Here is a 15,555-nt window from a genome sequence, read left to right on the forward strand (position 1 = left end):
TCCGATCGTGAAGGTCGCGCCTAAGTAAATTGTGAGGTTAGGTTTTTATTTGTAAAGTTAGCCACTGACGATTAAATAGGCTCACATGCTAGCAGCGCTAACGGCTTGACAGCCGATAAAACTTCGTATGTTGGCCTCGATGTGCATGACATCATGCCAATAGCGACCAACACACGATCAGTTTTATCGGACTTCAAGCCGTTAGCGCTCCAGGCATGTGGACTTATCGGATGGTGAGTGACTAGCATTTATGATTTGATATAACCACTGAAATGCAAATTATGAAGTCGAACAACGAGAATCTAATACAACATTTAACGTTTGAAACAATGCAACTTCTTTCTCTTATATAATACTAGTATATAAGAAAAGAGCTTAAAGCGTCGGATAGAGGGGGGGTGAGTGATAAATTTGTACTTTAATATCCCCCCTCTGCCGCCAGTGCTAGGTCGTAGCATATACGAATAACGTTTATATTATTTGTGTTTTCAAGATATATTATAATAATTACCATCTAATTTGGTCGCAGACCTACATTTACTGAATCTATTCTGCCATAAACAGGTGTAGGTAAGATAGCGCGCTAACTCGCGCTGAGATAACATTAGACACAGATAGACAAAATCTCACTGGACGCTAATAGGATTATTCTTAATATAATATAGAAGACAGCAAATATCGAATTATGTGGACATTTAAATCACATTTTATATAGAAATAATTCTTTCTATTTCTAAGCTGGCGTCAACATTTTCCACTGCGTAAGCAACAACGGGGTTTTATGACAGTTGCAACGGACAATATAGAATAAATAGAAAAGAGAGAAAAAAAATAGAGTTATTTTATTTTTTATTTTTAAAATTTAGTTACTCTATTTTATTTTTCAATGGTGACATTTGAAATAAGTATGGGAAATAAATACCTACCGAGTAATTCAGAAAAAAAATCTTTAATATTTTTCTTTGTGATAAGTGAGAGTTTTTTTTGAATATATTTAATTAGGAAACGGTAGGTATGTTATAATACGTGAAGCGTCTATAACTGTAACTCTTAATATAGGTATTATTAAATTATAATATTTAATCAGTTCAATTAAAACCTATGAATGTAACATTAAAAGAACTTGATTTTGAAGTTGTGTAAATTACTGAACTGTTATAACTGATGTTGAACAAATTAAATTATTCTAGTGAAGATTTTTGAGTTACATATATTTTACCTCAATTTTTTTTATTAAGAAGCAAATATACTTATTAGGGTCCCCTTGTCATTTATATCACTCTACAACATTTGTAATTTTTCGTTGCAAGTAACGATTATAATTATAACTTCCTATGCGTTTAGTTTCAAACCCCGTTGTTTCTCCGCGTAGTTGTAAAGTTAAACCAATAAAAGACACTCAATGTTACGATATAGGTACCATAGCCTAGCCTACTACACCCAGAGCATTATAAACTTTTGATAAGTTAACTAAGACAAGAAGCTTTCTACTCAATTACATCTCTGATATCATTTTTTTTTTGCAATGAATTAGATGCTGAACAATAAGATAGGTACTTTATATTTATTAAAAAAAAAACAATTTTTATAACTGTTATTAACGTAATGCTAGCCACTCACCATCCAAAAAGTCCACGTGCCTGCAGCGCTAACGGCTTGATGTCCGATAAAACTGATCGTGTATTGGTCGCGATCGGCATGATGGCATGCACATTGCGACCAACACACGATCAGTTTTATCGGACGTTAAGTCGTTAGAGGAGGCAGGCATGTGAGCTTACTTGATCGTCAGTGGCTGACATAAGCTTCAACGGATGCAATTCGGAGGCCTTTGTTCAGTAAATAACTAAGTACGTTTCTAGATTGATTTTAACTATAATATTAATTATTAACTATAAAATTATGGATTGGAAAAATTGGTTTAACCAGCACTTTATGAGGTATTTATTGACGTGACGTAGAATTACGTTCAGATGTTGGAATAAACCTACATTTAAATTTTTAAATTGAAGTCCTATTAACCTAACAGTGGAATTCCTAGACGTTGTGGGGGTGCCCCCAGGTGATCGTTTACCCGCTGAGTGTCGAATTTAAACTCTATGCTATTAAGAATTCGACACTCAGTGGGAGAATGGTCCCCTGGGGGTGTCCCTGCAACTTCTATAAATTCCACTGTAAGTAACATACCATAATACATTAAATATTAATTGCAGACCGTATTTATTTTTTGAATAAAGTTTTATCACATTACGATTTGACATTGAAAAATTTTTGATTTTAAGTTTGCGTCTTTACTTAACTTTTGACTATTTTTATTTTTCCAATGTACCTCGTGATTTCCCTTTTCTTAGTTTCTCCAGCATCCAAATCACGGCATATCTTAAAATACCTACAGGTACAACCCTAACCATCTATAAGCTCTAGATATAAATATAAAATACTTAAACATCTATAGTTGAATTTAAAAAGTCGGTTTCCGTGTCGAAATACAAGTCGTATAGTTAAAATGAAGTTACGAGTTAAACAGTAAACATTAACATAGCAGTCCAGCTGTCAGTTTGTCGTACGCGAGAGAGGTACGAATCATGGACGGCAAAATATTTTTGGTGAACGAACACTTACGATTATATCTAACAACGTGGAAAGCATTGGAAAAGATTTATCGTGTAGTATTGTATTAAAAAGATTATGTAAACTTGTATTTAGAAAAACGTCACTATATCATAAGTACAGTATCTTAAAAAGTACCTTACCAGAGCGTATATCTTTATTATGTATGACAAACTGGACCGCACATTACCGCTAACACTTTACACATTACATTCTACCGACAAAAATCACATTCATATTAATTATAGACAGTGTAAAAATAATGTTTATAAACATTGGCCTATGAGATAATCATTAGAATTCATTGTACTTCATCTAGTTGAAAGCTTAATCTTATTATCACACATACCTATTAGGTAGATATAGAACGTTGATTATATAAAAACGTTTAATAACACTAGAATATAGGCCGAGAGCCGGTGTGCAATTGTAAGCAGATGCTTGAAATAAGATGATCTTTTGGTACGTTAGATATTCCCTGTTAAAACTTTTCAATACAGTCGATTGAGAGCATGATATTCACACTAATGTTTCTCAAGAGTAGGTAGGTGTTTCTCGAATAAATTTTTTATCAATTTTTATTTTGGAGGAAAAGGACTGTATCAACTAAAAACTCACTAGTACCGTTTTAAAAAAGTAAGTAATTTTAAACAGAGAGCAAATAACGCAAGGACAAATCTAACAATTATATTTTCTGAACTACTTGGTCCAGTGTAGTATCAGTAGTTCATCTGTTTTCAAGCACATCCTTACATTTTCCCACCAGCGCTTCAGCTAATAGAGCCTAGGAGCAGCAAACACTAGTAATGTGGATCAGACTTGTAAATTGCAATCATCAGAAAAAAATGATTTGTGCGACTAATCGTCATAGTGTAAATATTTAATTAAATAAATAGGTACATACTGACAAATTATTTAATTAGATTCTACTGTTTGTCAGCAAATTCGAAACAGACAAACATTTTATTTACTTTTGATGCAAGCAATCGAATTTTTTTTAGTATGTAAAATAATTCCACATTTCGAATCTAAGTAAACGTAAATTAGCCGTTATAATATAATTTTCAAATATGTAATTTAATAATTAATTTATGTGCATTATAAAGCCACGCATCCACTAGCTTATTTATAACAATTTTATAAGACTCTAAGACGATTCTGAGGATTGGAGTAGATCGCAATGCCACAGGTCTAGTGGACGAAGGTCGTCAGTACCCTTGAGCTTAGGTGCTGCTTATAACAAACTGCGAACATTCTCTAATAGCTGCCTCTATTAAAAGCACATTAAGTAATAATATAACATTCAGTCGATATATCAAGGTACATTACAAAATTTGTATCATTAGTGGTCAAATCGGAAATTATTAAATATAAATTACTTACTTACATGCTTAATACCAATTTTTGTTTTAATTGTACTTATTCTGTCTCTAACGAAGAACTATATTTTTGATAAAATACTAGAATATGCATACCTACCTATTTATATTTCACACTAAGTATTTATACATAAATAAATACATTAAACAGCCACGATTTAGTCAAAATTGTTACTTCCGCTTAATTTAACGTTTTACGAAGTTAATAAGTTCTGAATTGGAAAATTAAAAAAAAAATCTTATTTTAGAGATATTTAGTAAAGTTTGTGCTAATATCAACTACCTACTAATTTTTAATTGGAAAATTAGGGCAGAATTTTCTTAAGAAATAACGAATGTTTAATTCGAAAAAGGTTTTAGTCGATAAAACTTCATTTTAACATAGTTTAGAAAATTCACTTACAAAATAGTAGATATCAGCACAACATTTTGGAATATTAATATTTCTAACAATTTTTTGTACCTATTGCACTTACAAAAAGGACAAGTTAAAAATTTATATATTTATTAAAATAACACTAGAACGATATCGCCTATTCATGCAGAATATTCTAGAACTACGAATAATGTATATAACTATGTTCCACTAATGATCATAGAGCCAGTGGGAAATTAGCAGGAGAGTTAGGAGGATACTTAAATCGTTATATTATATACCTAATTAGACTTACCTCTATGTACTTTCATTTTTTTCTTTTTGGTTAATTCAACATTTCATCATCAGATCATTTAAACTTAAAATTATCCGCCCACTTTATTATACTCGCGTCATATTAAAGTAGGTGAATAATTGTGCCTCTGAGTATATTTTATTTATAGGTACCTACTAGTAGGTATCTTAAAACAACGATTAATCTGGCAAAGCAGTTGATTGCATCAAGTTTAAATATATAAATATATCATGTTCGTGTGTTCTACGTCCGTCCAGACGTTCCATTCTCATTTATGGAATTTAAACTTCAACCTAAATCAAATTTTGAAGGTTTTCGGTGTTTTACAATTTTCAAGCACTTCTGCAAAATTTCCCACAGGCTCGCCGTCTACATAAAGGGGCGAACAAAAATGTCTACTAAGAGGCAAATAATAAGAATGATTATTGTCTGACACTGGGTTATTGTCGAGACAGCAGCTCGGGCGTCGTCGCCTCTATTGACTACAAGGGCCTCGCGGGCTCCGGCCGCGGACAAGCGACCTTAGAGCCTCTTACAATGTGATAAGGTACAAAATGCGCAATTCATTTTCACTACTAGAATGCCCACAGACTAAAGGAAAAAAATAGATGGAGACACCGCTAATTAATGTTTTTCAGAAAACACTATGGTCCCACGCACACGCAATAATATTGTTATCAGGGTAAAAGTAAGTTTGCCTAAAATCGTACTTGACAATATTGCCTTAGAATCCATACCCTACTTTATTGACAATATTATTGTGGGGACATATCATTCCGAAGAGTTCCTAATATATTAATATTTTGGTGGCAAGTAAAATACAATTTGAATGGAAATTTCAATTTCTAAGCAACTAGGCCACTGTTGTTTTTGTGTAGCATAAATGAACGTCAACCGAATCAGCTTCTCTGCCGAACGTTTCCTTGTACATCGTCTATTTTTTGCTTTAGTCAGAGTAATGCACGTGGTCCCATGTCACTAATAAAATCCGTGCTTTTTTCTTAAATATAAAATTTTCATGTCAAAGAATATTTAAATTGAACAGAACCACTGTGCGAACCTACTCTTATTATTATGTATTCGTATCTACATACTTAGCCTGTGTATTTGTTGTCTACTCTATTCTAATACTGAACGCCATTTTGAACTTGATTATTTAATTTGCAGTTGTTGCAAACCTTTTTACAAAACTAAATCATCTGTTTACTAATGATCATTTATCATTGCGTGTTTTAGGACCACGGCGGTGCAAATATCGACGAGCAAGACAGGTCCACATTTCAATAAAAATAAAACCGTAAACGAAAAACAAAAGGAAACGGGGTGGGTAAGAAAAATAAAAGTAAAATAAAAAGGGGTATCTGGATGTTTATTTACATTTCTCTCATAATAACTATGTGATTATAAATGAAGAAAAAAAAATCTTAAGCAACAATATCAGTGCTATTAATCCCCTGATCACCAAAAAATATTGTTAATGGTTCAACAGCTCGCATACACAAGCGCCTAAACACTAAATTAAAACATAATATACCCATTATCGTGTATAGTTAGCTTTCAGCTTGTACAAGTGCGTACAGTTATACAAATTAAAAGAAATCAGAAAAAAACAAACAGTAAGCCTAAATTATATTGGTTTCACCGGCTCAAATTAAAAATTACAGTTCAGTTTCATACAAATCACAGTGGAAATCGATAATAATAACTATAACCCAAATGTGCGTTGGGGGGGTGTGTGATAAACAAACTTAAGCTATCAATAATTAGAAATCCTAGCGTTTGAATATACATTGAGAATAACAATTATACAACTTACAAACAGCGATATTTGTACATTAAAAACGTTCGTTATATCATAATCCGGGTACTTGGCTAATATTAATTATGTTTCTATTGCAACTAATACATTTATGCTCTTTATTGTACGCACTAAATTAATAATAACTGAGTATAAATAAAGCTTTATGTTATTTTAATATTAGGTAGAAACGTCAATACTGATTAGAGACGTCAGTTCTGTTTTCACCGTAATCTTTGTACGGTATTTGACACTGAGAGAGATACACTAAAAGCTCTCTTCATTGTTTACCTAAATTGTAAGTGTAAGTATGTAATTGAAATACTATTGTCCTTATCAGACTGCTGCTGTGCCTGATTTGTTGACATATAGATGGATAGTTCAAATTAAAATAAAAGACAAATGAGACAATGTCACAAATCACCCAAAAAATAAACATATTGTCAAGTACCCTAATTAATAATTGTCAACTTTTAACTTCAAAATGGGATTTGTTAACTTAGGTGAAACTAATTAAAACAACTAAAACTAAATATACATATATTGGGGCATCATAAGGGTTTTGCACGTGGCGACTGTCGCATGTAGTCAGTATTGCAACGCGACTGTCGTGTCGTAGCAATTTCCTATGCGACTGTGAAATAAAATCGACATGTGCAAACACTCTTAGGTGTCATTTATTTTTTTGCGAACGTATTTTTTTTTAATTTTATTGCATCAACCCAAATTTACAAGCAGTTTCTTTGACTAACTTCGAATAAAATCACAGTAATCACGGACATGTCTATTTGCGGTGTTTTACCGTGTCCATTAATACTTTTTTCTATTTTTCTAATGTATGTATGTAGTGCTATTTAGATCGACATTATCGAATTATATATTTTTTCAATTTATCTAATTTTAAAAATCAAACGTTACATTATAGGTACTATAAAGCTTTTTGATAAATCACAATTAATTATGTAGAACTTACAATTTAGGATGTATTGATAAATTGATTTACCGGGCCAAATATCTTGGTTAAATTGAATCAGTTAAATAGAAAATAGTAATAATAAATAAATTACAATGCTGCTAATTCTATTGTCCACAAATATAAAAAAAAATCGAGAAACAGTTTAAGATTTATGTACACCCGAATGCATACCCCATTTCATAATTAATTAATACAACATAGTAAGGCAATAATTAAAATCACGACTAATAAACACCAATAAGCCAGCAGTATCTTTAAAAACTATGAAAAGATAAAATATACAATTACATTATGTTAACATTCCACTTTTGTTATTACACTTAAAAATTAAAACCCCAAAAAATCCGTAGTGAAACTGCTACTTATTATAATCCTAATACAATGAACGTGAAATAATATATTTGACTCGGTATAAAAAAAGGGATCTTTTAAAAAAATGTCGCTTCAAGAATGTACTATTTTGCAAAATTATTAAATAAGATTGAAGAAAAATCTAATGTATTATGATAAAAAACAAACAAAACTTAGAATGCGGAAAATCAGTAAGATATCATAAAAGCCCATAGCTTTTATTCTCACAACGTTACAGTATACAGAACGCATTTGTCGCAATACAACGCGTTTGTCGCAACACAACGCGATTGTCGCACACAAGTCAAACATCGTATTTCACGATAAAAATAAAAGCGAACTGTTCACGAGGCGCATGGGGCGAGTCTATGAGTAAATAGGTATAATATTATTGAGAGATCAATGACTAAACTCATCTAAGAGGAATCTCGCTACTAAATACATACACGAGTACATGTGTCTAAGTCACCGTATTATGTGATGCATCTGAGTTACATATTTGAAAAATAAAATAAACTACTACATTTACAGTTCGTTCAACGCTTTTAATCTAAGTAAAACTTTTTCAAATTACTGTTTAAGAAAAAAAAATCGTAACATTATCTGCGTGTTTGGTTAACATTTTGTTATCTCGAGGTTTAAAGATTTATTAAAATGTTGTTTTAAATATAGAAAATTCACAACAAATTCAAGTTTTGGTCACAATTGATGCATCCCGCAATACGAAATGTGAAAATAAGCATTGTATCAGAATAAGTGGAACTATGAATGAAATTATTGAAATACAAGTAAAGTGCTCATAGAATATAATATTTTAGTGTTAAGAAAGAAAGTTAAGGAATCACTAATTTATAAAGAAAATAAATCAGTGTCAACTAAAAAAATATTACGTGCATAGAAAAAAACACTATAGTAACAGAAATCAAAATATCTCTATCCCAATTGAACTGAAAGTAGAAATTTCTGAAAATTATGAAAGGGATATCAATATATCTGTAATTCACATATACGTAATACAATGCTTGTTAAACAAAAATAGTGAACAGAAACGTTAAAAATACGAAAAAACAATTTACAAATCAATGAAACTATGCTACAAATAATAATATTTATTGTCAGGCAGCAAAGCTAATGTACTAAACACGTTAATAATTAAAAAAAAAACTTAAATATATCATCATAATTATATAGAGAAAAATCTTTTGGTAGGATTTTTATTTATCCAAAAGGGTAGATTGATAAAATAATTTACATAAGGCACGATCCACGCTACAGTCGCGTCTCAAAGTTTTTATTAGAACTAATTTCACGACAAAAAAAATTGCAAAACTGTATTGAGATAATTGGGATTTGGCAAAGACTCCCAAAACACGATTTTCGACGGTTAAAACGGTTTTTTTACAGTTTCCACGTATTATTGTTATTGAGTTTAAATCATAATGAAAATTTTAACAGCATAAATTGACTCAAAATCGAAGGCGAACGAATCGTATTTCTCGGTACCATTGGTTTTAAAAATATGCTTCAATCAACAAAAATATGAAAATATGTGCTATGAAAAAAACATACCGGTCAACTTGAGAACCTCCTCCTTTTTTGAAGTCGGTTTAAAAACAAGTGTTATTATTATTTTACTATAATGTCATGACGAAATAAAATGTGTTTTGAATGTATTATTTACCATAAAAAATTTAACCAACTTGCGGAAAAAGAGATTTTTTTCAACACGTTGATAGGTAACGTTTGATTTTTGGAGACTACTATGAAGATTTTTTTTACTCTGTAGTTATATTGTAACCATTCAGAATTAAATCCAAAATATTTAAAAACTGCACAAATAGTGAGATGGTGCTATCTAAAAATGTGAATCAATTAAATAATCGTCAAATTGTTAAATAGATTAAAACGTTTCATCAAAATAAAACTTATATAACTACGAAATAAAAGAGATAATTTGAAAACGAATATTGACCATAGATAAATATTTCATATATATTTCAGCAATATTTATTTATGCAGAAACAAATTTTCACGTGACTGACAATAATTGATTGGTTCTGATTAAGTATATTAATAATTGTAGTTTGAAACTGTTTAATTATATTATGTATTAAAAATCGAGGCTTTTTTCCATTCAATAATAAAATTATAAAAAAATTTTCGTTTATAAAGCGATAAGTACATATATGCTATTACATGTACCTACATTTGATATGTTGAGCTACATTTGAATTTTGAAGCAAATTCTGACACCCTGTGGTAGAAATGTTTACTTTTACACTTATCATATCAATACAGTGTTGGTTATGTGAAAAAAAAACGAATAAAAAAATGAATTAAAATGAATTAATTTTAAATGAAAATATTTAAAAGTGGACCTGTCGAATATCGATTATGTTTATGTGCATATTGGGAGTACCCAGGCATGGAACAATATTATTTTATATTTATTTATTTAGGCGAAAATACAAACATCAATAAATGTGCCGCTAAACGTTTATTCATTTGCTCGCAAAAATATCGATCAAAGTGACGTCATAATTATTGACATATAAATATGTGAGTTAAGCAAAAATAGCTTCTATGACATTTCACACGTCATAAACATCGTCATAGCCCAGTGGAAATAATCTTGGCCTTCGATTCGGAGGGCGTAGATTCGAATCCGGTTTAGGGCATGCACCTCTAATTTTTCATTTGTGTACATTAATTAATTAATTATCACGTTTATCAAACGGTGAAGGAAGTCTACCAATTGAGTCAGCGTGGTGGACGAGGAGACTCGTGCTCACCAGTGAGCCGAACATGGGTTGTCAATGAAATGAGTCATTATTGTTTGCATATTGTCTATGCTCTATGTCTTTGTAAATGTAGAACAGTTTTAATATTGAAAATCTTCACGCTATTTACTGAGTTCCCCGTAAGTATGTAAACACAATGCCAATCGAGTCAGGGTCTTAAAATGGCTTTAAGCCCGTTTTATGTTCGACAACTTTTTTTTAATTGTATAATAAGAGTAATAATAATAGAATAGAATTTTATAGAAGTCATACAATTCAATTCAGTCAGTCAATTTTGACTTTCTAAAAAAAATGCACAATTATGACGTAACAACTACATAACAGCATTAGATTTGTCTTCAAACAAAATAACAAATAGCTTTGCCAAAAAGAATTAAAAAAAAAAAAGATTTTTAATTGATTTTGAAATTGAAACCTTATTTGTTGACAAACATCCCGTCAATCATTGTCTTTTATGTATTAATTAGTTAGTACTGACTATCGAAACTATTTTTGCTTAACAAGCGCATATGTATCATCAATATTATGACGTCACGCGCAGTGGCGTGCAAATATTCACTGCCTACCATGAGCACTCAATACAAACCTATGTTTGACCACAGAATACATTTCAGACGAGGAATTTTCTAATTTTTATACATATAGTGCATACGCTAGTTAAAATCCTTGTGCACGCCACTGGTCAGGCGTTCGATACAAAATGGCGGGCACCGTAAACAGGCATTCAAAGTAACTAGAAATCGCATTAGTAAATTAATTTGCATTTATAAAACTTTAGCTAATGAACAACTAAATAACAATTCCTCTCTATCTAAAAAAAGTGAATACGTAATTATTATTATACACAAATTACACACAACGCTATTGTTATATTATAAAACTCCATAAACCTATTTGTTTATTTTTTGTGTACTATTAATTATTTAATTAATAATAATAATAATATTTTATAAAACTCTTAAATAACCACATTTTTTTATTTTATTTCGTTTAATATTTCTATACAAGTCCGCCACCCAGCCTACGCTTTTACGTAATTATTTATTATTTTATATATGTATCTACAAAAATCCAGTTAATACGATTTAATTAGGTAATAATATAAACACAGCATGTTTTTTTTTTAATTTGTGTGATTAAACAGCCTACCGACTACGTGATATGGAACGTAACATAAACACATCGATAAATCTCATACCTAAAGCGAAATCCCTAACATAAGGATAACTATTATAGAATAGACAGGAAAATGTCGCCCCATGTAATATATCTGTAAGTTAGCGAATGTTTTTATTATAACCAACAGGCAATAGTTCTGTATATTAATTTATTTATAAAATCGAGATTTCAAATTGGGTAGGAAATTAAAAAAAACCCACCAAATTTATAACAAAAAAAAAACTTTAAAAATATTACTCGAGCCGTTTCAGAGGCCGATGATAAATATCGTCACACGATATTTTTTGCTTTGATTAGATGACAATTTTCTAAACTAATATAAATCATGATATATTGAATGTTTTGTTTGCTTTTTTATGAACCGATTTTATAAATACTTTCCACCAATGGAAAGCTACGTTATCAGCGATTAACATTTGCTATATTTTTTCGTGAAATCACACAAACACGTTGATTAACACACAAAAGGCAGACAAAGATTCTATTCTAAAATTAGTTATCCTTACACACAACTACATTAATAGAAATAATCAAGTTTAATTGACAAAACCACCGTCACGTAAAATAGTAAAACAAACCTACAAAAACTATACATTAATAATAATTAATAGTAATTAATTATATATATCAACACCTTTCGATCGTCCGTCAGTACATTCGATTTGAAAAAAAAAAACACGCTTAAAAAGAAACTCCCATTTTAATATTTTGGTAGAAATTCTATTCTACTGATAAAACATTAGTAAATGCAACACCTACTTGCCTCCATTGCCAGCGTAATTAACTTAAAAAAAGATTAATTTACAATCAAATATATCATATTAATTGATTAATGAAACCCATACGTGGCTCTAAGTCATAAGCTGGTTCTTGCAACGCGGCACGACCAGCTCATGACTAAGGGCCCCGTATGGGTTCGAAACTAGTCGGGCATACTCCGACCTTATATCACTTAGTTTTAGTCGTGTTTCATAATCAATTAATATTTAATAACACTCACGATAGTTTAAATTCTAAAATATATCATACAAGTAAAATAAACTTTTTTTTTTCATCATTCGTTAATATTCTCAGAAGCACAATTATCCGCCCACTTTATATATATATACTCGTGTCATATCAAAGTGGGCGAATAATTGTGCCTCTGAGTATATATCTCACTATTAATATATTTATTAAACACTACGGCATACATCGCGTATGTATATGTATATAGAATACAATAAATGTGAAAATAATAAAACGCTCGGTTTAATGATTATTATTTAAAAGAAAACTTTAAAACATCAATTAATCCTATGATTAAAAATCATTATGCGAGCATATTAGTTCGCTACACGAAATAAAATATAAACGATTAATTAATTATTTATATAATTAATAATTAATTTAAGAAAATCCACTATAGGGATGTATTTATTAAAAAAACGAGTCGCGTGCGTGAAAACTAAACTCACATCTAATTTGTACAGAAATCATTTAACTACAAATATATAATTAAAACGCGACGATCTAGCCGCAGATAAACACATATGACGTCATTTCACGCGTCACAAAGCTCCGATTCTCTATGACACTGCAGCAGTGACGTCACCATTGACATTTCAAATGACGTCACATCGGTGTCACAGCTCATGGGAGCCTTAAACTTGCGGCGAGATCAAGTCTTATCGAGCTACAAACTACGCACGGATAGGCGGCCAGATTTCCTCAATTAAAAATAGCCCTTAATGAAATAGAAATAAAGTTCTAAAACATATTCAGTTTAGAAATTTGTCGCATATGATTTACAACTCTATTACAATGGAATAAAGACGTTTTTCCAACTTAGGGCCCGCGCACACATGCATAGTCAATAACTCTGTCACCGACACACAAACGTGCAACGATTTGCACACAAGGAACTTTATATATATATAACACGCGCGCAAATTACACACTAGTCACAGTTTTGAATAAAAAAATTGCAGTGTGATTAGAAACGGTCGATTTGGTTCCTCGAAGGTCCACTCGGCCGTCCTTACAGACGTATAAGGGTTCATATATCCAACCATATACTACGTGCCCCGGTTACGTCGATAAAAACAGCGAGTGTGTGCATTTACATAACATCCAGTGCTCTTATATACTAGAAACGTCTATATTTCACATACTGAAGCACTTTACACATTCCGATCCGATGTCTTCTGTGTCGATTTCATTTTCGTTAGTCTTTACAGCACTCGTGTCGTGGTCGTATCGTCGCTACAGTAGACAGATGTTTATGGTGAACTTATTTTGATATGTATAACTTGACTGAGGATTTTGTGATGGACATGTCAACTAAACATAATGTCATGTAATCTAAAAGGTTTTCTGTGGAGATGATAACAATACATGTGTAATATTCCTCCCAATTGTCTTCCCAAATTGGGCAAAGTTTATCGTGACGTAATCAGTATTTGGGCAAAGGTTCTTCACGACATTCCTGTGATCTAGGTGCTGTTTAAAGACAAACGGAACTGCCCAATACTGCCAAGATGTTTCTCTTATCTTGATGTTGGTTAAATTGCCCAATGTTTTTCACAATATTCCTCAATATTTGGTGATTGCTAACGTCAGTAGTATGGAATTGCCCAATGCTTTTTCACGATGTTTGGCGTCTTAATGTTGGTTAACGACCATGGTACCGAGTTGCCCAAAGCTTTTTCACAATGTGTAAGGAATTGCCCAATTTTCTTCACAGTATTCCTTAGTTATTGGTGATATGGCAACAACAGTGGTGCGGAGCTGTCTTGGTGGCAAGTAATCTGTCTGCTGTAGGATCGGGGTGCTCAGTCCGTGTACCACAGATGCTGCTGGTGGTGCTGCGGCACCAGGTAGGTGGGGGAGTAGGGCTGCAGGTAGCCTGGGAGACGGGCCCCGCTGCCGTGGTGCGCGGGGGGAGGGGCGCCCACGCCGCCTACACCGCTCACGCCGCCCCTGGAAACATTGATAAAAACTTTTTAGTTATTTTATTTTGAATAGTCCATAAATGCACACTTATAATAAGAATTTCCAGTAGTCCAGTCAACTTGTATGAAAGGAAAGGAGTTTAAAAAATATTTTTGTTCAATCACATTTTAGCAGACTCAGAAGTGATTACAAATATAAGAAAACTAATGTCGAACAAAGGTTATGATTCACATCATTTGTCAGGACAACTAAATTAACAAATGAAAGTGTAACCAAAATAAGACCCTAGAATGACCTTGAGTGAAGTCACGCACTTGTGAACGATGTGTGTAGGGTTTAAGGATCTTTTGACTGTTAACAAACACTCTTTTGCACTCAAGTCACTCTCCCCGCCTACCCCAAGTAACCCATAAAGAATTACACAACAAGAGATGTGGACGGCTCGAACGCCACTACGACACTGACGTCGTCCGTACCGCAAGTCGTTGCAACGCGGCGATAACACACATATTAGAGTTTTTCTTAAGTATATTTAACTTAACTTATTTAAATTTATTTCAATAGTGTCTCAAATAACCAATAGGTAATCATTGCGATTCTAACTCTTGCATTGAAAAAAATATACAAATGTTTTACCTATAATATAAGATAACCAAAACATCATAATCATAAAGTAGTATAAATTGACTGAGGCTCAACATAAAACGATTTTCATACAGTTTAAATATAACTAGCCGGAGCCCGTGACTTCATCCGCAGGGGATGGTACCCGAGGTACCGTTACATGCAACCGGCCAGCGCACTCCCATCGTAAATGCGCGTGTGGCACCACCTATTCGTACACGGTACGGTATAC

The 15,555-nt window shown here is 32.0% G+C and overlaps 1 protein-coding gene across 2 annotated transcripts in view; it reads right to left on the minus strand.

The window, feature by feature from the left end:
* Positions 1-6,010: 6,010 nt before the first annotated feature.
* LOC112051088 (homeodomain-interacting protein kinase 2) overlaps positions 6,011-15,555 on the minus strand; it is a 41,748-nt gene continuing 32,203 nt past the window's right edge. For both annotated transcript variants that reach the window (XM_052888685.1, XM_052888684.1), the window contains exon 22: positions 6,011-14,726. In XM_052888685.1, the coding sequence (XP_052744645.1) occupies positions 14,579-14,726 (148 nt within the window). In that variant the 3' untranslated portion in view covers positions 6,011-14,578. The remainder of the gene's footprint in view (positions 14,727-15,555) is intronic.

This window comes from Bicyclus anynana, chromosome 23, assembly GCF_947172395.1.
Source record: "Bicyclus anynana chromosome 23, ilBicAnyn1.1, whole genome shotgun sequence".
NCBI lineage: Eukaryota > Metazoa > Arthropoda > Insecta > Lepidoptera > Nymphalidae > Bicyclus > Bicyclus anynana.